This window comes from Triplophysa dalaica, chromosome 5 (assembly GCF_015846415.1).
Source record: "Triplophysa dalaica isolate WHDGS20190420 chromosome 5, ASM1584641v1, whole genome shotgun sequence".
Classification (NCBI taxonomy): Eukaryota; Metazoa; Chordata; class Actinopteri; order Cypriniformes; family Nemacheilidae; genus Triplophysa; species Triplophysa dalaica.
Window position 1 is genome coordinate 26,129,070 of NC_079546.1, and position 23,610 is coordinate 26,152,679.

Genomic DNA, 23,610 nt, shown 5'->3' on the forward strand with positions numbered 1-23,610 from the left:
CTTTACACTTTTCACTCACACAGCGGCTTTAGTTTGTAACAGAGAAGCTAAATGCTATGGAGAATGCAAAATACTGTGCAAAAGATCTTTAGGCGGACTACACACTTGCTATGAGTTTATTATAAACAGCATTTAAAAATAATTGTAAAGTAAAGTCTCATCACTTGCTTCTGTGTCTGTAAAGATGTGAGATTATTTCCTGGGAGAAATTGTTTAGGGATTATAAAATCTTGCGACAGTGTGATCATAAAAAGCGTCATTTTGTGGCGAACCACAAGAAATACTGAAAGAGACATTAACCAAGACACTGTACCTTTAAGGGAGGGAGGAGTTAGTTTTGTTGTGTTCAGGTTTTAGATGTGTGTGGCCGTTTTTGACCTCACACCTGTTCAGTGTGAGATATATTAAGTGGAGTGGAGAGTAAAGCTGACTCAACGCATCTGCGTCTCTTGTCTCCTCATTTATTGCACTCCACAATTTACTTGATTCTCCTCAAGAGACTTCAGTAGAGTCTCAATTAAGATAACTTTTAAAATTCCTATCTAAAAATAACAACATCTGAGTAAAGTAATGCAACACTACATTGGAACAACTCATATTTGGACAACATCTACCACTTTTCATTAACACAAACTAAAAGATTGTTTTATTTTGGAAATCATTAAAACAAAATGTTACATTTCTGAATCAGCTGGACATGAATAATCTGTGTATGAATCTCAACAATGTTGACAATCAACAAAAGAAAGCTTCATGCTGCAATGCATGCTGGGTAACATCATAGGACAAAACTCACTTATGACTTCAAGCGTGCATTGCAATTGATCTGTTTATCTGAATTAGTTTGATGAGTTTGAATTCACAGTCAATAGTCAAGAGCTCAACTGAAGCAAACACTGATCACAGTAATGATGGATTGATGAAATGTCAACATTAATAGCGAGTGCAAAAGTGAAACCAATTTCTAGTTATCAACATTGTGGGATGAGGTGAGGGTTGCCCATGTATGGCCACAGCGCTAGGGGGTCAACATCTGGCCAGGGAGCTAATTCTCGGGGTCCCTGTGCTGAGAGCTTGCTGGGGGCTCATAATGTGCCAGCACAAGGTTGTTTGAAGGGTACACCTGTTTACATGCATCTTAATACACAGAAACAGATGAACACAGACACATGTGTCCCAGTGAAATCCAGGCTTAAGTCTCACTCCAAACTCATTACAAACACAAACTAGTCTCAGTATCTCCCAATCAAAAGAGCTTGTGCATTGAAGCAAATGCTTATATTTGAGTAAGAAATCAAAGCTGTGAGACTGTTGAGATTGAACAAGCAAAGCCAATTTGAACCTTCAAACCATACTGTGGATGCAGGTGTAATGGGTTGAACTAATGAAGTGACAGATTTGTTTGTTGTATGTGGTGTATTGAAGTCAGATGAATGTCAGAGGTATCAACCATCCACCATCAAACTGTATCCTCACAGGCAGAGGTCTCTGTTTAGACTAGAAATAAAAGTACAATAAACAATGAATAAACTAACTGGGTGTTAATAATGTGTCCACATTTACATTTACATTTAAATCAGTGCAGTTGTTATAAATTATACTTCTATTATCAAGAGTTATCAAAAGATTATCTGAGTAACAGTATCTTACAGTTAAATGCACCGAAGCTATAGTTTCACATTTATCATAAATAACATGATGGAATACATAATGAACAGAATATAACAGAACGCAACCATTACCGTATTTATCTGTATATCAATATTATTTACTCTTAACATCTGTATAATGAACTGAATTAACAACAGGTTCAATTATATTCAGACCGTGAAAATATATATAAACCGATCAGCACATGTCCATGCGAAACCGAAAGTAAATAATAAAACATCACCAAGAAGACATAATAACAAATTAACTTACTTATTCTTCAATGACTCATACCTTGAGGATACACTTGTGCAAAACCATCGGATAATCAAAATATAAACTTACATATGAACTATAAACGTCTGCCCCAGACGACTGCCGGAGAAGAATTGAGCCGCTACAGCAACACTGACTACCGGATAGAGCCGAACTGTTACCATAGCAACGATTTCAACGTAAGAGTCCGTCTCTGTGGAGGCTTTAACACAAATTTGTTTATTTCTTTGTGAGTGTGGACATTTACTTTTGTAGTTACGGGTATCAAATTGTTGTTTTGAGTGAATGGTTTAGTCGTTTTTTATTTATTTATTATTTGCTGTTATTATACCGCACATGACTACTACAGAATTAATTCCTCTGGTGGTCCATCTTTCATGGTGTTCGTAGATATTACTTGTTGATAGGTTTGTCATTTATGAATCATTGTTTTCTTTTGTGTTTCACTTTGTGGAAGGTTGGTTTGAAGTTACTGAAACTCGATTAAAATTCCTTCGTTTTTTGTCTATTATTATTCTTCTGGGGTTTTGATGGTTGAGTTATTTTTGTCCTCATCCAATATTTAAAATCTTTGTGACACCTTGAAGTTGATGGCCCGTGACATGTTTGTAAGAAAAAATAAAACCATTTTCTTGAAAACGGAAATATAAAAAACTAATACAAACTAAACTTTAGATGTGTGTTTATGTCTTAAACAGTATTTAAAATTGAACACAGTTAAAGGAACAATACTGGGTTTTTAGGAGGATCTATCGACCGAAAATTAATATTTTATAGAAAACAATTTCTTCAGAGGAGTGTAAAGACCTTACGCAATGTTATATTTCTAATAGAATAAGCTGTTTATCTCTACATACAGAGCGGCCCTATATACATTGAATTCGCCGCCATGTTGTGTATAGCAGCTCTAAACGGACAAACAACTCAACAGCTCATGTTTCCTCTTCCTCTCCGCTGCGGTCCAGTGGTGAAACAGATCGAACATGATCCATACGGATTCAAACTCTACGGTTCAGAGCGCATATGTGACCCGCTGATTAAAAGTACGTTTACTTTACTTTATGCTCTCGCTCTCTCTCTCCGGTATCTGGATGAGTACAATATTAAAGCGGTTTCAAAACTGCTTCATCACATTGATAATATTACAGCAAAAACAACAACATATGAAGAGCTCTTTTCCAAAACGCCATAAATCCATAAATCCATTTAAAAATGACTTTTTTTACCTAGACCCATACATTTTGTTAATATTCAATTTATCCTGTTAAAATGGTCTGTTTGCTCAGTCTGAACATGTTAAACAATGATTGTTAAATGAAACAACAATATTATTAATTCTAAATTTATTCATATTTTTTTCAAAACGCTACAAATCCATCTATTTTTCAAAAAAAATTTGGTTTATTTTAAATCAAATAAATGCAAATGTATGAAATAAATAGCAGACAAATAAGATAAATAGTAACAAACTAGATAGTCAAATAAAATAAATAATGCGTTAAATAATATTTAACAAGGAAATATAGCGATTTGGCATGAAAAATTGATGGAGCAGTGAATAGGTTTAGTACACAGCAAGATGGCATGACAAACTCTTTTTTTTATTAATTTGGCGTTTAATGCATTTTGGAAGAGAGCTCTTCATATATTGGTTTTAACAAACAGAAAAAACAATGTTACTCCCATACTTATTCGAATCAAAGCAACCTCATCAGGGGTGATTTTAGGACAATCTTTCTCTCAAACGTCTCTCTGCTGGAAAGTATCTCCATAGATATCTGTGAGTATATCTGCTAAAAGCCAGCAAAGACACATGGGGCACAGATGAGCTTGATGTGGGCTGTGTTCTGGGTCTCAGCTGGTTTTGTCCGCGGGTTCTATGTAGGCGCCACATGGGTTAGCCCAGATAAAGTGAACACTTCCTCATTTCTGAGCCTTTGAGTTGACTTCTTCACCAGGTAAAGATGTTGCCCTGGTTCAGCTTGAGGAACTGGTAGATTTCTTTCCACGTGTGGCCTACACAGTTGTTTCCAGACGTTTAGTTACCCTGAAGGGACACATCACCATCAAAGGATTTGTTTTGCTTTCAATGGAAATAATGAGTAACTTTACCATTTGAAATTTGTGTTTATTCATGTTTCATTAATTCATTCATTTATAAAGTGGGATGGCAGGACAAGTCAGCTTAGGAGCACTTTTTAGATGTGAAGATGATGCCAGAAATCTGACCATTTCATCTTGAATGCCGGCATCTGTGGATCAATTGGCTCTTGAAAGTAAGACTTTCTTTAGAGTAACAAAGCCATCTAGGCTTCAATTCAAAGATTCTCTGATCAATTTCAGACATTCAAGATCACAGTACTTTGAAAGTGGTATACTTGCCTTGTGAGACAACCAGCTCTGTAACATCCTCAATTTAATGCATCTACCAGCTCCTCAAAGCAAGAACCAGGGCCTCATCTGTAACCGTTTCGTACACACAAAACATGGCCTGAAAGAAGCGTACGCCACTTCCCAGACAAAAGATGAGATTTGTAAAAAGAAACTTGGTGGAAAAGTTTTGGGCACCTGCACGCAAACTCTGACCCATGTGTACGGACATTTTGGAGCAGTTTGGCGACACCGATGGTGAGTTAGTGAACTTACATTTTACATTTACATTTAGTCATTTAGCAGACGCTTTTATCCAAAGCGACTTACAAGTGGGGTAGGTAACGGAAGCAATTAGGGCAGCATAAGTACAACAAAAGAATAAGTGCAATCAAAAAGAAGGTTCATATAGCCTAACAGTATACAGAATCATTCATTCATACATTTTTTTTTTTTGTAGTAGAGAAGAAAAGAGTAGAGAAGAAAGTTGATTCAGAACAGATCAGTCAGATGTTGGCGGAAGAGATGTGTTTTCAGGCGTTTCTTAAAGATGGCTACAGAGTCTGCAGATCTTGTAGCAGCAGGCAGATCATTCCACATAGGTGGAACAGACCCGGAGAAGGTGCGCAAGAGTGATTTTTTACCTTTATGGGATGGCACCACAAGACGCCGTTCGTTTGCAGAGCGTAGGGATCTGGCGGGTACATATGTCTGCATTAGCGAGTGAAGATAAGGTGGTGCCAAACCAGTGGTGGTCTTGTAGGCCAGGAGCAGAGTCTTGAATTTAATGCGAGCGACTATAGGGAGCCAATGTAGCTTAATGAGTAGAGGAGTGACGTGTGCCCTCTTCGGTTCATTAAAGATAACTCTTGCCGCAGCATTCTGGATCATCTGTAGAGGTTTGGTTGTGCAAGCTGGAAGTCCTCCCAGTAGTGCATTGCAGTAGTCCAGTCTGGACAGGACCAGAGCCTGTACTAGGACTTGCGTAGCATGCTCTGATAGGAAGGGTCTAATTTTCCTGATATTGTAGAGGATGAATCTACAGGACCGGGCGGTGCTGGCAACTTGATCTGTGAAGTTGAGCTGATCATCGATCACCACTCCCAGGTTTCTTGCCTTTCTGGAAGGTGTGATGGTTGAGGAGCCCAGTTGAATGGAAAGGTTGTGAGAAGTCTTTATGTCAGCCGGGATTACAAGCAGTTCTGTTTTCGAAAGGTTCAGCTGCAGGTGATGGCCGTTCATCCAGAGTGAGATGTCGGCTAGGCAAGCTGAGATGCGTGCAGAGACAGTCGGATCGTCAGGGCGAAAAGACAGGTAGAGTTGTGTATCATCCGCATAGCAGTTATAGGAAAAGCCATGTTTCCTAATGACAGAGCCAAGGGATGTCATGTATACCGAGAATAGCAACGGACCAAGCACTGAGCCCTGAGGAACACCTGTGTCGAGATGTTGGGACTCAGACACCTCACCCCTCCAAGATACACTAAATGACCTACCTGAGAGGTAAGACCTGAACCATTGTAGCACCATTCCGGAGACCCCCATAGCCTTGAGAGTGGACAGGAGGATGTGATGGTTAACAGTGTCGAAGGCGGCAGATAGATCCAGTAGGATGAGTACAGATGAGTTGGAGGAAGCTCTTTCTAGTCTCAGGGCTTCAATAACAGAGAGCAGCGCAGTCTCAGTGGAATGACCGTTCTTGAACCCAGACTGGTTGCTGTCCAGGAGGTTGTTCTGGGTGAGGAAGGATGAGAGTTGGTTACATACAACACGTTCTAGAGTTTTAGCAGCGAAGGGGAGTAGGGATACCGGTCTGTAGTTTTCTAACAGTGAAGGATTAAGTGTAGGCTTCTTTAGTAGTGGGGTAATACGGGCCTCTTTGAAGAGTGTAGGAAATGTGCCAGTGGTGAGAGACGAGTTGATAATGTGAGTCAGAGAGGGAACAACCGATGGAGAGATGGCCTGGAGGAGATGTGTGGGGATGGGATCTAGGGGGCATGTAGTCGGATGGTTAGAAGAAATTACCTTGGAAACTTCCTCTTCAGATAGGAGAGAGAACGAGGGGAACAAGCATGTGTCAGGGGATTGACTGTGATCAAGAGATGGTGGCGCAGAGAATTGATTGCTGATGGTGCTCGTTTTCTTTACAAAGAACGATGCAAAGTCGTCAGCTGTTAAGTCTGATGGAGGTGGGGGGGTGGGCGGGCAAAGGAGAGCAGAAAAGGTTTTAAAGAGAGTACGAGGGTCAGGAGAGTTGTTGATTTTAGTGTGGTAGTATTGGGTTTTCGCAGAGGAGACATCCGCAGAAAAGGAAGAGAGAATAGACTGGTAGAGAGAGAGGTCAGTGGGTTCTTTTGATTTGCGCCACTTTCTCTCAGCAGACCTGAGAGAGGCGCGATGCTCACGGAGAACATCGGATAACCAGGGGGCAGAAGGAGATGCACGAGATGGCCTAGATCTAAGAGGGCATAAGATGTCTAAGCAGGAGGTTAGTGTAGAGCAAAGGGTGTGGGTGGCGGTGTTAGCATCAAGGAGAGAGAACTGTTCAGGGGGTGGGAGAGTAGCAGAGACTGCAGAGGATAAGCGGGAGGGAGAGAGAGATCGTAGGTTGCGGGGGAATGTGATGACGTGTGGAGTGGGGTGACCTGGGAGTGATGGGTTAAGCAATAGCGTGTGTAGATGAGATCAAGTTGATTACCAGATTTATGGGTTGCTGAAGTGGGGACTCGCTTGAGGTCAAACGACTCAGTCAGGTTGTTGAAGTCAGCAGCCTGTGGTTTTTCCAGGTGGATGTTGAAGTCTCCAAGTACCACCAGAGGAGTACCATCCTCGGGGAATGATGACAGAAGTGTGTCCAATTCCTCTAAGAAGAGTCCAAGGTGCCCTGGGGGACGATATATAACTACAACATGCGTTTTAACAGGGTAGATGACAGTGACAGCATGAAACTCAAAGGCGGTGTTGTTGCATGAGGATGCAAGCCGTTTAAATTTCCAGTCGTTAGGAATAAGTAGACCGGTTCCTCCGCCCCTCCCTGATATGCGTGGGCTGTGGGAGAAAGTGTAATTATTGGAGAGTGCAGCCGGTGTGGCAGTGTCCTCGGGTTTGATCCAGGTTTCAGTAAGTGCTAAAAGTGAAAGACCAGAATGTTTTGCAATAGCTGTGATGAAATCTGCCTTGTTTACAGCGGATTGGCAATTCCATAAACCAATAGGAAAGGTAACAGAGGTAGTGTTGGATGCAGAAAGAGTACGCAGGTTGTTAGCATTAGCCATGCGTGGCCTTCTGCGAGTTACCATTGGTTTACGAGATGTAATGAAAGTGTGGATTTGAAAACACATAGTGAAAAATGAAGGAATGTACAAGACAAATAAAGAGAAACGAATAAAGATAATAGATAATATAATATAAGTGCGAAACAGTAATACTCAAGTGCCTTGTCTGTGTCGTTGCTCGGTGGAGTCGCACAGGTAGAGTCGATGGTCTTTACTCTCCTCGCACAGGTAGAGTCGATGGTCTTTACTCTCCTCGCACAGGTAGAGTCGATGGTCTTTACTCTCCTCGCACAGGTAGAGTCGATGGTCTTTACTCTCCTCGCACAGGTAGAGTCGATGGTCTTTACTTTCCTCGCACAGGTAGAGTCGATGGTCTTTACTCTCCTCGGTCTTCACGCGATGAGGGCTGCACGCGACCGCAGCACGCGGTGGTCAATCCCATTTAAATACCCTATTCAATCGCGCAATTGAATTCAGCAGGACACGCCTTCCAAATCTCCCAATATTAACACGTAATCAAATGCAAACTAACAGCGCGTAACTCAGCGGACGCAAACAAAGGAAACGAAACTGCGTTAGACACAATAAAACACTAATGATCGATTACACTTACGAAAACGAAACTGCGTTAGACTCAATAAAACACTAATGATCGATTACACTTACGGAAACGAAACTGCGTTAGACTCAATAAAACACTAATGATCGATTACACTTACGAGTACCAGTTGATTCTTAGCTGCAACAAAACTGCTTCTCCCACGAACTGACCTTAGAACAACTGTTTAAGTACTTTAGCTGGCGTAGAATGCAAGGTAGAATGCAGAAAGTAAATGTGATAAAAATGATCATAAGCATTAATGTCTCATACACATTTTATTTTAGCTTAAATATCCTCAATATCACCAGAGTTATTTACGCTTGTATTGAGTGATATTTGTTTCATGCACCTCTTGTAAAATCCAACTCAAATCTTCAATAAAAATTCAATCTGAATATTTAATCAGCATTGTCTCATATCACACTATGAGCGCATGAGGAGGAGATGATCTGAATGCATAGAATATAGGGCAGCATCAGATAGGATAACTGCAGAACACATTGTAAATAAATAGCTAAATATATTTCCCTTTAGTCATACACCCATTACACTCTCGCACAATCGTTTCTCTAAATGTCCTCTTTATCGGTTCTAACTGAGTTCATAACAAAACTGGAATGACAACACATTCGTCTTTAACAATTATGTCTTTAAACGATGAGTCTAAATGCTGTAAACATATAAATGTTGCAGAGACCTTCTTTGCCTTTATTGTAATTATTATAATAATTATAACAATAAGTAATATGGAAATCTCAGTGAATCTCATGTGTGGCCATTTGTGATTTCATTACGGAGATAATGGGATCGGGGTTTTACATTATTTTATTTTACTTTTCTATGGCATCTGATAGCGGTTGAACCAGAAACGGTACACGTCCATGAAGGTGCGTGACGTCAAGCTTAACAAGGGGATTGGATGCCCGGCTTATTAAATAAGAATAAGCATTCATGAGGTGCTTCAGAAGGGAAATGATCAATTTCTTGTGAATGGAACTCTCCTTTCTCTTACCCCGAAAGGCCTCGCAGAAGAAATAATTAAGTACAAAGTTTCTGAGGCCTTGATTCAAACCATCCATGTTTGCATGAGAAAGGAACTCAGACTGGGTGTTGTGGATGGAAGCACTAAATTAAGATAAAAATTAAGAACTTCCGCACAAAACTTGGCCGAGCTGGACACTCAGAAGTCACTGTCAACTCACTTAAGAACAAACAGAAAGGTCAGGGGAAACCAGCTGCAAACATAAAAAAGGCCAGAAAGGCAGACATTCATTTCTGTTCAAACCATCCAAGCAGTGAAACCACAGAGAGTCTGGAGGAGGAAAGAGTTTCTCTATTGAGTGAGGTTAAAAAAAGAATAACTAGCTCTGAACTAAGATGCTTCGTACCTTCTCTAACCGTACACCAGGGCTGGTAAACAGATGGCCCATTAATCATCTTTACCAAGCCCACCTTAACATTTCACATAACTGGAGAGAATTATGTGCTTTAAGAAATGCACGTCCTGAGACGCCACGACTTTAAATCCAAAATGCTGCAATATTCAATTTGAAAGTAATTACAGTGGCTTGATTTATGTCTTATAAAGCGATTTTATTCGGTCTGTCCAAGAAACTTAATGTTATTTGCAATGTTATAATCGGGAATCCACAGCCACAGGAGATAGGTCGCATTCCAAAACAACTTGTGCCCTTGAAAGTAACTGCAGGAAGAGTACTACACCACGTGAAATGTTGTCTCAGATAAGGAAACAAACGATGTTGTTTTTATTACTGCATTCATTATGTATGATTTGAACAGCTTTGTTTATGAAAACAGATTTTCATCACCCTCCAGAACTTACACTTCAAAGGATCTGCACTTATAAATGTGTGGGGCACATGAATGCGATTGGCATTCACCCGAAGATGTGATAATAGTGTTAAGTTACTTGCACAGACTGATTGATTCACTTTATTAGATGCCAGTTTAACATCAAGGGGCAGAGATAACTTTTGTGCTGAATTTATGAGCATTTTTATTTTCATTAACTTTCATTAATTCAATATCTTCATAAATATCTTCTTGGAAAAAAAAGCAATATCACGCATATCTTTGATGTATCGGGGGAGAGGGGGTGATTCATTCAGAGTTTTAGGGAATATAAAATACAATTATAAAGACACTTTTAATTAAATATCATTAATAGATATAAACTGGATGCAATATTTGTGTGCATACTTTAATATATGACCTGTAAGTAAAAGCAACAAAACCAGTATAAAAGGAACAAATGCAATGAATAACAGAAATACAAAATAACAAGAAATAATGATATGGAAACTGGCCAGCATCCTGTTTATGATTTTTGGAATCTGGCTCTCAAAGAAAAGTAGTTGAAGACCCCTGCCGTACACAGTCACTGCTCATAGACTAATAAACACATACAGCCAGACTGTGTATAGTTATGAAACTCTGACTGACCTCAGTCAAAATGATAAATCTCGAAACATTCATCAGACCAACGATTGCCCATTATGAAATGTAAGCAAAAGTAGACTAATAATCCTATTTCCACTGAAGTGATATTAAAGGCAGAAGCCATCGATATGTTCTTGGAGGCGCTAACAGCCAAGTGATCACAGAGAACTCACACATTAGATTTGCGCTGGGGCCACTTTTAAAATAGGCTCTAGAATCTCCATCCATCCATCCATCCATTTTCTACCGCTTATCCGGGGCCGGGTCGCGGGGGCAGCAGTCTAAGCAGGGATGCCCAAACTTCCCTCTCCCTGGAAACTTCCTCCAGCTCTTCCGGGGGGACACCGAGGCGTTCCCAGGCCAGCCGGGAGACATAGTCCCTCCAGCGTGTCCTAGGTCTTCCCCGGGGTCTTCTCCCGGTGGGACATGCCCGGAACACCTTCCATGGATGGATGGATGGATGTCCAATTGAAAAGACCTTTCGTTACACCCAGTTCTCCGACCTGCAGACACCCCTGTCTCAATAAAATCTTTAACTGTAGTACAGTTTAGAATTAGGGGTGGGCGGATCGATACTGAAATATGAAACACTGTGAACTTTGATGTATGACAGTGGGCCTTTGGGGGTAAAGTGACAAATATTAAAAGTACTTTATTATTTACACTCTTTATTTACTTTGTCTGTATTGTGTGCACTCTGTTTATGAATTCACTTAAAAGTGTAATGAAAGGGAAAAATGTTCATTTGTTTTATTGTGTCTAAACATAACACTGAAAAAAAACGGGAAAGCAGTTTTAAAAGCTTTGTTCTTCAGTAATACTTTTGTGCACTTTGTTATTTTTAAAGCTGGAGAAGTAGTACTAAGATTGTTTTGTTATATATCAGTTTGCTGTTCTGTTAATCTGTTATTGTTACTATTTTCCAGTAGTAATTTGGTGCAAATTCATGCTTGCAAATTCTATTACAGGAATAAATAACTAAATAAATATATTCATTTGGTTTAAATTATGTCCCATATTTTAACATCTACATGATTATAGCCTATACCATTTTTTTTTTTTACTAACCAGAAAGTTTTCTTTAGTGTTGACCGGCGGCGTGTGTTCCTCCACGTCTCATGCTGCCTTGTGTGCTGGAGCAGGCAAGCGGGCGCAATCTGGTTCGCGTAGAGCGAGCGTGTGCACGGCATCAAATCATATCGACATGAACGATATAGGCTAATCCCGCATCGCGTTGGGTAAACATATTGATATATCCCTCCAACTCAGTATACCGTCCAGCCCTAGTTCACGTACAACTGATAATTGAAGAGACCCCTGTGGTACATGATGTGAAACAACAGAAAATGAAAAACTACAATACAATTTCAAATGTATAATATGCCTCCATGATTGATAAATATGGTTTACATCTCAGCCTATGTGCAATTATAAATAGTTGTATGAATTATTGTTGTTTATTTATCATTGGTGGATGTGACGGGCAGATCAAACACAGAGCGGGAGCAGACAGACTCTTGTGAGTCTCTCTCTCTCTCTCTCTCTTCTGATGAGCTGCATGTAAATGAAGTTTCTTATGTATTTCTTCACTTGAACCGCTGTTTAAAGCTGTTGTTATTGCTGTAAAGTGCTCATTCAACGTGCGTCTGCATCTACTCGAAGTTAAATCAATGAGGCGTGAGTTGAGATGTATTTTGGAAACGCAACATTGACAAAAGCCGCTGCAGTAAAGTCTAATTCTCTTTTGTTTATATACATCTGTTCTCTTAAAGTATACGTGTATTTAATTATCTTCTGTGTTAAGTATTGTTTGTCTTTAGTATAAGTCTGTAGGCTTTCTGGAAGTCCCCACAAAGTTAATAAATCCCCATAAGAGTTTACAGAGGCGTGTTTACTGTGCACTACTGAAAAGTATTTGTGTCGCTATTAGTGGTGGCTAACTGAAACATGGAAAAACTTGATTTAGTTTGATGACATCTGGTAAATATTAATAACAATTCATCTCTTCATGTGATTTTCTATGGCGGTCATGAGGTGGTCCTTAAAACTAATTTTATTAAAGGTGGAACTTGATCTGAAAAGTTTGAGAACCACTGCAATAGAGGGTATAAAAGTGACGTCACTTCCCATGTGACCATGCCAGAACACGCCCCCTTGAGTGGCAAAACACTCACAAAATATCTGCTTACAATATAAGGTCACAGCCTTTGAATTGGGACACAGGTATTGAGTCTGGAAATGAGTGAATAAAGAACAGTTTGTGTGTCATCATAGTATGTTGAAGTGTGCGGTGAGGTCTGGTGCTGGGGGCGTGGCTAACAGAGCATCTGAGTCCGTGACAGAGTTCAATATCAGAAATTTTATTCATCAATTATGCAAAATCAAAACATGTTTAAGCCAGAATTAGCATAAAAAAAACCAACACACAATTTACGACGTTACACAAATGCAATAACACATATGCAGTTACACAAACCGTCAGACTCTGTTGGCATATTTAAAGTAATAGTTCATGAAAAAATGAAAATTTTGTCATCATTTACTCACCCTCAAGATGTTTCAATTCTGTGTTAAATACTTTGTTCTGCTGAACACAAAGAAAGAATTTAGAAGAATGTTTGTAATCAAACAAAAGATTACTATAGTCAATGGTGACCCAGAACTGTTTACTTTCCCACATTCTTCAAAATATCTTCTTTTGTGTACAAAGGAAAAAAATATAGGTTTAGACCAATTTGAGTTAATGATGACAGCTGTTTCATTTTGGGCTGAACTATCAGTTTAATACAGGCGTGAACAGAAGAATTGTTTAATAGCATTACACACATATGTGTAAAATCTGATCAAATGAAGCTCGCTGTAATTTACTCATAAAGAGGATTTTATTCCCAAACTGCTGACATCACTGTGTCTTCTGGATGAGCGTTCTGAGTCCTTCTTCTGTTTTCTGAGAAGATAAAAGTCAATAAAAGTGATGAAGTTCTGCTGTTTGTTTTCTGGATTGTTTCAGGTGAATGTGAATGATGATGATGATGATGAAAACTCACGCGCTCTTCCTGCACAGATGATCTGAAGAAGAATGACAGTAGGAGCAGCAAACACTGACACCTCAACAATCACTAGAATCACTAGAAGACACAAGAACACCATTAAATCCATCAAACTCTCAAACACTACACATGAGAAACAAACACAAGATGAGTTCAGTGAGAGTTTCACTCATGTACTTATGTAACAGGACATGTGGATCACAATCAACACTTCATACCTCTTATTATTATTGATGTTGTAGTTGATGCTGTAAAAAACATAGTTAAGTTAAGACGAGTCATAATGTGGAAACACAGGCAGACGGTGAGACTGGTGTGTTTAGAGTTGAGAATCTCTCAGGGTTTGTGGTGGTCAGTAGAATCTTGTTTGAATCTGTAGAAGATGATGAATGTTCAGAGACATCATACTGTAGAACATCACAATCATATTTCATGTTTATGTCATTTCTTCATCATCAGTACAGAGTTTAATGACTGAAGTCACTTTGAGTTCAGGACACTCCTGTCAGAGTGATGTCTTACCTGTAAATCTGACAGTATATGTGACTGAGGTCTTGATGTCATTCTTGTGTTTGAGCACACATCTCAACTCTGTGTTGTCGTCTTCATTCACGAGTGTTGTAGTCAGAGAGATGAGACAGAGTTCATCTGATCTAATCTGATATCTGGAGTCTGTCTGTAGATCAACATCAGTCTGATTCATCCACACCAGCTGCAATCCATCATCACTGAACACATAATAACAGTAATATGTAAACAGCTGACAGGAGAGAGTGACAGATGTGTTTGCTCTTATCTCAGTCTGTGATGATGATGATGATGATGATGATGATGATGATGATGATGAAGACACTGAAACACAAATCACACAACCCCCTCTCAGTACTCATGAGTTTCAGTGAAAACACAAGAGATAAAGAGAACTGTGATCTGAAGTTAAACATGTTCATATAAATGAAGAGAAACACTGACCATGAAGAACATGTAGATAAACATCTGAATAAGGTCCATGTTGACGTCCATTCACATATTGTCTGCAGGTGTAAAGTCCACCATCATGTTGTGTTGTTTTATAGATGTTGAGAGAGCAGTCAGATGTCAGATTCAGTCTCTCAGATCTCTCTGTGTTATTCTTCTTTATTCCTCCAGTAAACACTTCTACTGCAGATGATGTTGAATAATAACTGTAGATCCATGTAGTTGAGGAGCATTGATGAAGAGCATCATTACAGGACAGAGACACACTTTCACCAGAACTGATGAACACATCTTGTGCTTCACTCACACCTGAAACAGCAGATGACATCATTCATATTAATGAATGTGAACAGTCACTTTATGTATTTACTGTAATAAAGATCTAAGCATGCGAGACGGCATGTCAAAGACGAAGGGAGCTGTAATAATGTTCAATAAAAAGGAAGGAAGGAGATGGGAACCGGCAAACATTTAAATAAATAATAAAAAAAAAAGGCAGCCGGCAGCCCCTCAGGGTCGACTGCCGGCGGATAAAACATAACACAACAAAACACTGTTGTAAAATGACAAGACTTCAAAATATCCGGGCGCGGTCCTCTCTCTTCGACGGTCTGGTCACTCTGTCTCTTATGCTCCCGATCTCCTCCGTGATTTGAGACCGGTGCGCGCAGAGCTGTAGCTCATTAACACTCACTCACCGTCCTCGATTCACGGTCTCAACCCGCCTACTCCACTAGGACAATAATGTTAGATATTCAATTTATAGTCAGAGAAAAACAGAGGACAACATATACAGTCAGAGACAGAGAATAATAAAATGATGTAATTCAATGATGAGATCTGTGTGTGTGTGTGTGTGTGTGTTCGTGTGTCCTTCTTACTTTTCATCGCTTACACTGATAATTCATCATTGAATTAGGGGCGACTTCTAAATAATTTGACATAAAAAAAATCCATCTCTCATTGAGAAATATTGTTTTAAAGGTCTTAACAGATTATATAAAATGCAGGTAAGGAAGTTGTTCAACTAATACCTTTCAGTGAACTCCAAGATACACGCTGCCCCATCCTGGTACTCAAGATTGCATATGTAACATGCAATGAACAGAGTTGTAAGGCCAGACATGAAGCTGTGCTGAGCACCGTCACACACAACCTAACCTTCAGTAGTCAGCATCCAGTGGCCTGCATGTCAAAGTGTGTCCTATGCTGCAGTCCCTGTGAAGCAGAAGTGATGATTGTCTTCAGTATTCTGACATATTTCCAAGATGAATAGTGGGTGTGGCTCATGTTTTCCACTGTGAATTGATTGGATGAATAAAAACAGGATCTTCCCGTAATTTTACGGTAGTTTGCTGGCAACCACAGCTGCCGGTATTTTTCCATAAAAACTACAGAATTTGTATTTCTCTCTTTTTTCTGATATTTAATGTTTTGTGGGTCACCACTATGCTGAAGAGGGGAGTCTCTGTTTAAGTCAAGGTCAGGCAATGAGATGCTGATGTCATGCTGCATGTTGCTTTGTTTAAAAGTGACTGTGATGTTTTAATAAAGAATAACAAAGTAATAAATTAAGTAAATGTAATGTTTTCACTTTTATGCATTAGGACCAAGTTTTCATTTTATATAAAGAAATGCTGTTAATATAAAAAACTCAAATGTATTAAGTTCATACACAGCTTGAAGTTTGTGCTCTGAAGTCTTAAACTGTAAAGCTGTTTACATTCTTTTCCTGTATTTTTTACGGAATTTTACTGGCAACCACAGCTGCCGGTGTTTTTCCGTAAAAATTACAGATTTTTTTTACAGTGTGCAACAATATGTGGAAAAACTTTGGTGCAGTGCCGACCAACATGGCAGTATAAAATACATAGAACAATAACTTCTGTAAGGTATTTAAACCCCACAAAGAGACACATGCAAATTAAAATGTTTTTATGACTTTGTAAGTTGAATCTGAACATAGATATACGGCTGTCTACAGTATTTGTCAAAGTCAATCATTCCTGAAGTCAAAGCCGGACTTCTAAAACCAGGAAATATTTCCATGTTTTCATTTATTGCTTGGAGACAAGGTCACACCTGATGAAACGGAGAAAGTTCCGGGTAAACTGGTACTTTCCCAAATAAACCAGGATGTCCAGGATGTATTTAAGCGTTCAATCCTTTAGCTTCTCTCAGTACATTTATCAACCACAGACCTGGCAATTCATTGACGAAAAGAAGAAGAGGAGAACCAGATACTATAGTGCATCAATTTAGGTAAATATACTGTGCATTTATATTTAAATGTATTACTATTGTTAAACTTTAATATTATCATTAGAGTTTAGATTGTTTCAGCTTTAAACATGATCTTTAACATGTAGAAGAGAGATGCATTGGTTCACGAGGGGCTGTTTCTTGATATGTCTTAATTCTGCATCTCTTCTAGGCTAACTGGGAAATGATACTTGTTTGGTGTGTTTTGGCTTTGTTGGCCCTAGTGCCAGTCTCTACAGCTACCAATCCTGGAGTTAAAGTCAAACTAACTCAGAAAGGGCTTGATTATGGTAAGAGTGGGCAAAACAACTGCTTGTATGTTTTAGTTTAGTTTTATGTTTGAGTTAATCCAACATAGAAGTGAATCAAACATGTTCTCAATCTGGTCATGTAAAGCATATCTATCTAAGGCACTCAGTGTTTTGACCTTACTGTAGGTCGGCAGCTTGGAGTTGCCACTCTGCAGCAAAAGCTCAGGACCATCAGTATACCAGACCAGAGTGGCAAAGGAAGGATTTTTATTGGTAAAGTGGAGTATAGTGTCACAGGGTGAGTTACTTTCTTATCCTACAGGATTCTTCTACTTGTCAGACTTAATGAACCTTTTCTAAAACAAATACTCTGCATAATATTATGACATCTTTATGATCTTTTCATATTCTTACAACTGTGAGAAGAATATAATTTACCCTGAAATATAAAACTTTTGGACAGGATTCGGATTGTAAACCTGCAACTACCAACATCAACAGTGGGGTTAGTTTCTGGCACTGGAGTTAGGCTTTCAATCGATAATGCGAACATCAAAGCCCAGGGGAACTGGAGAGCCAAATACCTTTGGTTCATGTAAGTACAGAGACTCCTATTATTAAATCAAATAAAAACACATTTAGAATGTCAATACCAACATAAAGATTAATGTGATGTAACAAAAATTTCCTCCCAGAAAAGCCAGTGGATCATTTGATCTGACTGTGAGTGGTGTGACCATTAGCGTCAACATTGCAGTAAACAATGATAACCGTGGTCGCCCATCAGTGAGCATGACCAGCTCCACAGCAAACTTGAGGGACGTCAATGTCAGGTTTACTGGCAGACTCAGGTAATACTAACCCACAGGTTGGCTTTTAAATATAAATTATTATTAAAAAATTGTGGCATTTTAAGCTAAATATGCTTCAATAAAAGTTCAGGACCATGATACTATGACCATAATCATAGTTATCAACATTGTATTCACCTAAATAGAATTGAACAAACATGTATTTTTACAAATATTTGTTTTGTACTAGCATAACACAGTGATTCATTTTGTCGATTGATTTTATAATTTGATATAAAATGTATTGAAACAATCCCCTTAAAGGTTCTGTGTGTAAGTTTCAGAGGCCACTATTGGCGATGTACCCCCCCCCCTCTCCCTCCCATTAGCGAAGCTACGGTTGCCGTCACAGGACAAAAGGGTTCCCTAAATGATAGCTGCTATTATCGGTGGTGTTGATAATTGCAATCCACGACACACAGGCGAACAACACACTGAAGTTACGGACACAGGACAGAGATGTCGTCGTCTGAGACAGCAGAGAGTAACCATTTCAAGTCAAGTGACGAGGTTTATTTACAAAGAAAATAAATAAAAAAATTATACTAAATTCATCATTTACTCTAATCGTTACAGTGAATATTATTGATACTTGTTTAACATTGTGTCAGTGATTTATTCGCTTATTTTGCATAGCATTTTTTGCCACCGTAACTTGGTTCGTAACTTACAGCCTATTGAAACCGCTTGCTAATGCTTAAGGCGTGTATTCTAACCACGAAAGTCTTAGCAGACATTTTTCTCATCATCACTGAGTAAATCAGAGGAATTAACACGGGTATTAAGAGGAAGAGGGCGGAGAGGTAGTGGTGTTTGAGATGCAGGCAGGGCGAGGAGAGGCAGATGAGCTATCGTTACCCGGGAGGACCGCACAAGAGAGGATGTGGAAGCTAAGCATTATTATAATATAACTTACACCCGATTTATGCAAATTATGATTGTAAACATGATTTCTAACTTGATTTGCACACGGCCATGCAACAAGGAATTATAGTACAATTACAAAATGCTAAAAATTTAAAAGGAATGATGCTACTTCTCTTGATGATGAAGCTATCAAACAAACAGTTCACTTATCAGTGTTGGGGAGTAGCTAACTACAAGTAGCGACGCTACTAACTTAACTACATTTTTCTGTAGCTTGACGGTAGTTAAGTTACTTTTAAAACAGTGTAGCTTTTCCGGTAGTTAAATACTTTTACAAGCAAGTAGCGGTGTAGCGAGCCCAAAGGCTACTCGCTACATTCCATTGGGACGAACTTTAAAGCAATAAGTAGTGCAGCGCACTGAACACATGCGTCGTCACCTTACTTACTACTGAAAATGTTTGCATTACTGGCTTACGAACAGTATTCAGATGCGTCTGATGATTACGTGAATGTGACGAAGTTAACTCGACACACACACACATCCATCCAGGATGGAGCAAGGCATGGCGACTGAATTTCAGATTCAGAATCGGAAGATGTATAATGTTTCTATAGCCTTTTAAAGTGGAAAACTGTGTATTTCTCCAAAATGCTACAGTAAAAAAATCCATATGGTGTGCATACATTGCGGCACGGCCCCAACTGCAACCCACCATCTGTTTTTTCTACTTATTAAAAATAGGTTATTGAAAGAGACACGGATCCTCTACATTTAAATAAAGCTTTAAAAGCAGCGTTCCTGGAATTTACGGTAAACCACTCAATATCTGCGCATCTAAACGGCGGCTGGCTTGACCCTCAGTGATTAATTGCCCATGGCCTTATTTGTCCAAGTTCATGTCTCTTAAAGATGCAAACAGTAATGGTTACACGTTTTTATGTATTCTGTTCGAAACTAAAAATTAAATCGCAGTCTGCATCGAAGACTTTAAGCACAAATTTAAGGAAACACATACAGGTGAGTTATTTGGAACATTTGTTCTTTTTGTTGTTTTAATAATTCACATTGTCTACATTTAGCAAACTTGAGATAAATTTGAGTTTAACTTTAACTTGCGTACTGTGTAGTTTACAAAATAAAATAACATTGAAATCATAACTGTATTGTATTACATTGTTTTCTTAAAATATTTTTCATTAACAATGAATCAGTTATTCTTTATATACAATGAAACTCTAAAAGTAGTTTCAATGTAGCTAGCTACTTTTTTATAGTAACTTGTAGTGTAGCTAACTGCTTTTTCAAATGGGTAACTTAGCTGTAACTTAACTACTTTTATTGATGAGTAGCTTGTAGCTTATCTAACTACAGTTTCATAGTAGCTTCCCCAACACTGTCACTTATATAGCGGAAATTAGACAAACTTACCGGTCCAGCAGAAAGCTGGCAATTTCGGCGTCACTTAGTAAACCCTTTCCTGCTTCAGTGCCCTCCAATTGGGAAAAGCCACGCTGATGTTCATTCGGGTTTTCTGACGTTTTTTGTCTCGACTTTGTCTTGCTGCATCTTTTTTTCTCTTTTTTGACGAAACGGATCGACCCCCTCTCGGCTGTTGTGCAGAGTATGTGTGGTCCGCCATTAGCGCAATCACTTCTTACTGCAACAAAGAACCGTTTCTATTTCTAATAAAAACTCGGCAAGTAAATTTTGTTATTGTTCTTCCTCTTCTTCTGCTAATCCTTCTATGCAGTGGCTTTGCAAGCTGCCTTCAATGCACAGCCGAAGAGAAAGGAACATATTCCCGTGCATCCTTCGTTTTACGCAACGCGCTCAGTTTGTCCATGTAGTGCTACTATAGGAACATGGCTGTGCAGTGTGATAAATTACATGTAAGGGTGTGCCCGCGGTGTATATACATAAAATGGCTCATTGTAAGGTTATATAAACATTTCGATGTCTTCACCACTCACAACATAGTTTTGTATTATATATTACATTTTGGCAAATAAATCCTTCAAAATACTACACACTGTATCTTTAAGCTAAAAACAAAACGGTATTTTCTTTTTAATGTGAAATAGAATATTGTTGTGATTGTTTGTGTTTTAATCAATTGTCACTCAGGCATACAGTGTATATGTGTATTATAACATTTAAGTTCCAACTATTTTCTTTATCTATGTCAGCTGGTTTTATAACCTTTTCCGATCCTACATTGAAAGACCTATACGCAAAGCTCTGCAGGCACAGGTGAGAAATCTGACCCGAGATGATTCGCTGTTGAATTAACAGAAATTTAGATTCATGCCAGTTTACTGTCAAAAAATCTGTCTGCTGTTTCAGATCTGCCCTTTGGTGGCGAAGTCCATTCCTGACATAAACGCAGAGCTCGCTACATTAAATGGTGCTATGATTAAGTCATTACTAAAGTAATTTGTATAATAATCTTTCAGTTCAATTAATCATTTTAACTGTAAGAATTACCTTTTTTTTTACTTTTCAGTTGTAGCCAAAGTAGACAATTATGTTGAGTTTGACTATTCTATGTTGGGATCTCCTATCATCTCCAGTGAATCTATTGAGCTTGGTTTGAAGGTAATAATAAGATGTACACTTTTCACAGTTTGGGTATCCATTGAAACATAACTTATGTTAACATGTATTTGAAGTTATCCATTATTCTTTATTGTTTTATGTTTGTATGTTTAGGGTGTATTCTACAACATCGGGCAACGCAACGAGCCCCCCTTTTCCGCCAAACCTTTCTCACTGCCTTCACTGAACTCAAAAATGCTTTACATTAGACTATCTGCCTTCACTGTCAACTCAGCAGCCTTTGCATACCACAATGCTGGTGCCTTTAGCTTTGACATCACAGACGACTTACTCGGTGGCTTATTTGCCAGTCGACGAGCTGTGAGTTTGGCTTCTCACAAATGACAGTTTCTTATGAATTCTAGTGAGCATGACAACAAAACCATAATTTGGCAAACAACAACAAGTTGCAAAATAATTCCTAATCTTTTTTATCTACAGAATTCACCTGATTCTGACTTTCATCTGAATACAAAAACATTTGAAGCTTCCATTCCGCAAGTATGAGAATCACATACTCATTTGATTCAAAGAAAATCAAAGGAGAAAAAACATTTAATTTAAGATCTTTATTCGTTGTTTAAGGTTGCAAAGCTGTTTCCGGGCCTGAAGATGAAGCTTCTGGTTAAGACAGTGAAGGCGCCCATTATTACTTTTGAACCCAACAATGTGACTGTTCAAATCAGCTCGACAGTGATGGCTGATGTTATCCACCAAAACAACACACTATCACCACTATTTATGCTCAATCTGGTAAGTCATCATGACGGACGTGATGGACTAAATAAGATGTAAATTGTGTTTCTTCTTTAACATTTCTATAAATGAACAGGAGGCCAGTGCCAGTCCTCAAGTAAATATAGATGGACTCAACCTGAAAGCAAGTGTGACCCTGAACAGGTGAATACTAGAGTTCTGTTCACGATCTAAGCTTGTCAAATTAATTTTATGAGTTTACAGGACATGATTGTAATTGTCTCTGTAATTCTTTTAGAATTCAATTGAGCTTAAACAAAAGCTATGTGGGAAAATTTGAGGTAAGAAAACATGTAAAACAAGTCTAAAATGAAATTAATTATAGCTATTCTTTAAAATAGCTATAATTTTACAGCTTTCCTGTAGCTCAGTGGTAAGAGCACTGCGTAAACAACGCAAGGTTGTGGGTTCTATCCCACATCCCAGGGAATGCAAATACCTATGTAAAATGTATAGGATAAAGCAATGTAAGTCGCTATGGATAAAAGCGTCTGCCTCAATGTAAATGTAAAATCTTACACCAACATTACATTTTAATGAACAGGATCCTAGTCGTCAAGCATCATCACAATTCGACAACATCGTAAAAACAATCCTGGAACTAACAGTAATTCCCAAGGTTAATGGTAAGAATCGTTTCACTGTAATCGACATTTCTAATATTCTGTGCTATAGTAAAATGTTATTAACATGGGTATTATAATTATTTATGTATCATCTCAGTTCACCTTCAGAATGGTTTTCCACTTCCTGCTCTGGGGAAAATAAAACTTGTAAACCCTCAACTTGTGGTTATGAAGGTAAGCTCATATTTTTTGCATTAAAATTCAATGTTATGCTGTTTTGTTTTGTCTATGTATTTTGAATGAATGTGTTACTTTTTTACACAGGACTACCTATTGGTTGGGACTGATGGACAATATCTGGGATAAATGGTCAACATTTTTTTAGACACTATAAAAACATTATCAAGATGATTAAATCCACTTTCTTGTTTTCACATATGTGAAGGAAAATATTCTAAACAATTCTATCTATAATCATGATTTTATTTTCAATATTGTATTTTCTCATTATTTTCTTACATAATCACTTTACTTTGTTCTTTTGTTACATGGGTGTTGGGATCGACTGCACTTTAGGTTGATGTTATATCTCCATAAGGGCTCATAATAAAGCACAGCTTCCATTAAAACACTTTTGTGACCACATCATCTCAAAATAATATTTGATTACATTACATTTGCTGTTTGCATTTTGCAGTAGTTTTATTATTAACGAATATTAACTATCGGACTTCTATTAAGAGGACATTCCCTTAGAGCCACATAGAGCCAATACATGCATATATCAAAATATCAAATA

At 38.4% G+C, this 23,610-nt stretch overlaps 2 protein-coding genes and 1 long non-coding RNA gene across 3 annotated transcripts in view; 1 reads left to right on the top strand and 2 right to left on the bottom strand.

Annotated features, from left to right (window-relative positions):
* LOC130420689 (secretory phospholipase A2 receptor-like) overlaps positions 1-2,016 on the bottom strand; it is a 29,527-nt gene extending 27,511 nt beyond the window's left edge. The window contains exon 1 of the mRNA XM_056748179.1: positions 1,996-2,016. The gene's annotated coding sequence lies outside the window, so the exon portion shown is untranslated. The remainder of the gene's footprint in view (positions 1-1,995) is intronic.
* Positions 2,017-12,971: 10,955 nt separating this feature from the next.
* On the bottom strand, positions 12,972-15,825 carry LOC130420833 (uncharacterized). Its single transcript, XR_008906706.1, has 5 exons — positions 14,655-15,825; positions 14,205-14,534; positions 13,901-14,055; positions 13,680-13,760; positions 12,972-13,579 (listed from the first exon to the last, which is right to left on the bottom strand). It is a non-coding gene; the product is annotated as an uncharacterized LOC130420833 (long non-coding RNA).
* Positions 15,826-16,854: 1,029 nt separating this feature from the next.
* On the top strand, positions 16,855-23,415 carry LOC130420670 (bactericidal permeability-increasing protein-like). Its single transcript, XM_056748148.1, has 16 exons — positions 16,855-16,922; positions 17,095-17,212; positions 17,360-17,471; positions 17,637-17,768; positions 17,869-18,024; positions 21,081-21,144; positions 21,238-21,298; positions 21,398-21,489; positions 21,604-21,810; positions 21,931-21,990; positions 22,075-22,242; positions 22,322-22,389; positions 22,484-22,526; positions 22,790-22,871; positions 22,969-23,045; positions 23,136-23,415. The coding sequence occupies exons 2-16, from the start codon at positions 17,107-17,109 to the stop codon at positions 23,175-23,177; spliced, it is 1,470 nt and encodes a 489-aa protein (XP_056604126.1). The 5' UTR covers positions 16,855-16,922; positions 17,095-17,106; the 3' UTR covers positions 23,178-23,415.
* The last annotated feature ends 195 nt before the right edge of the window (positions 23,416-23,610 follow it).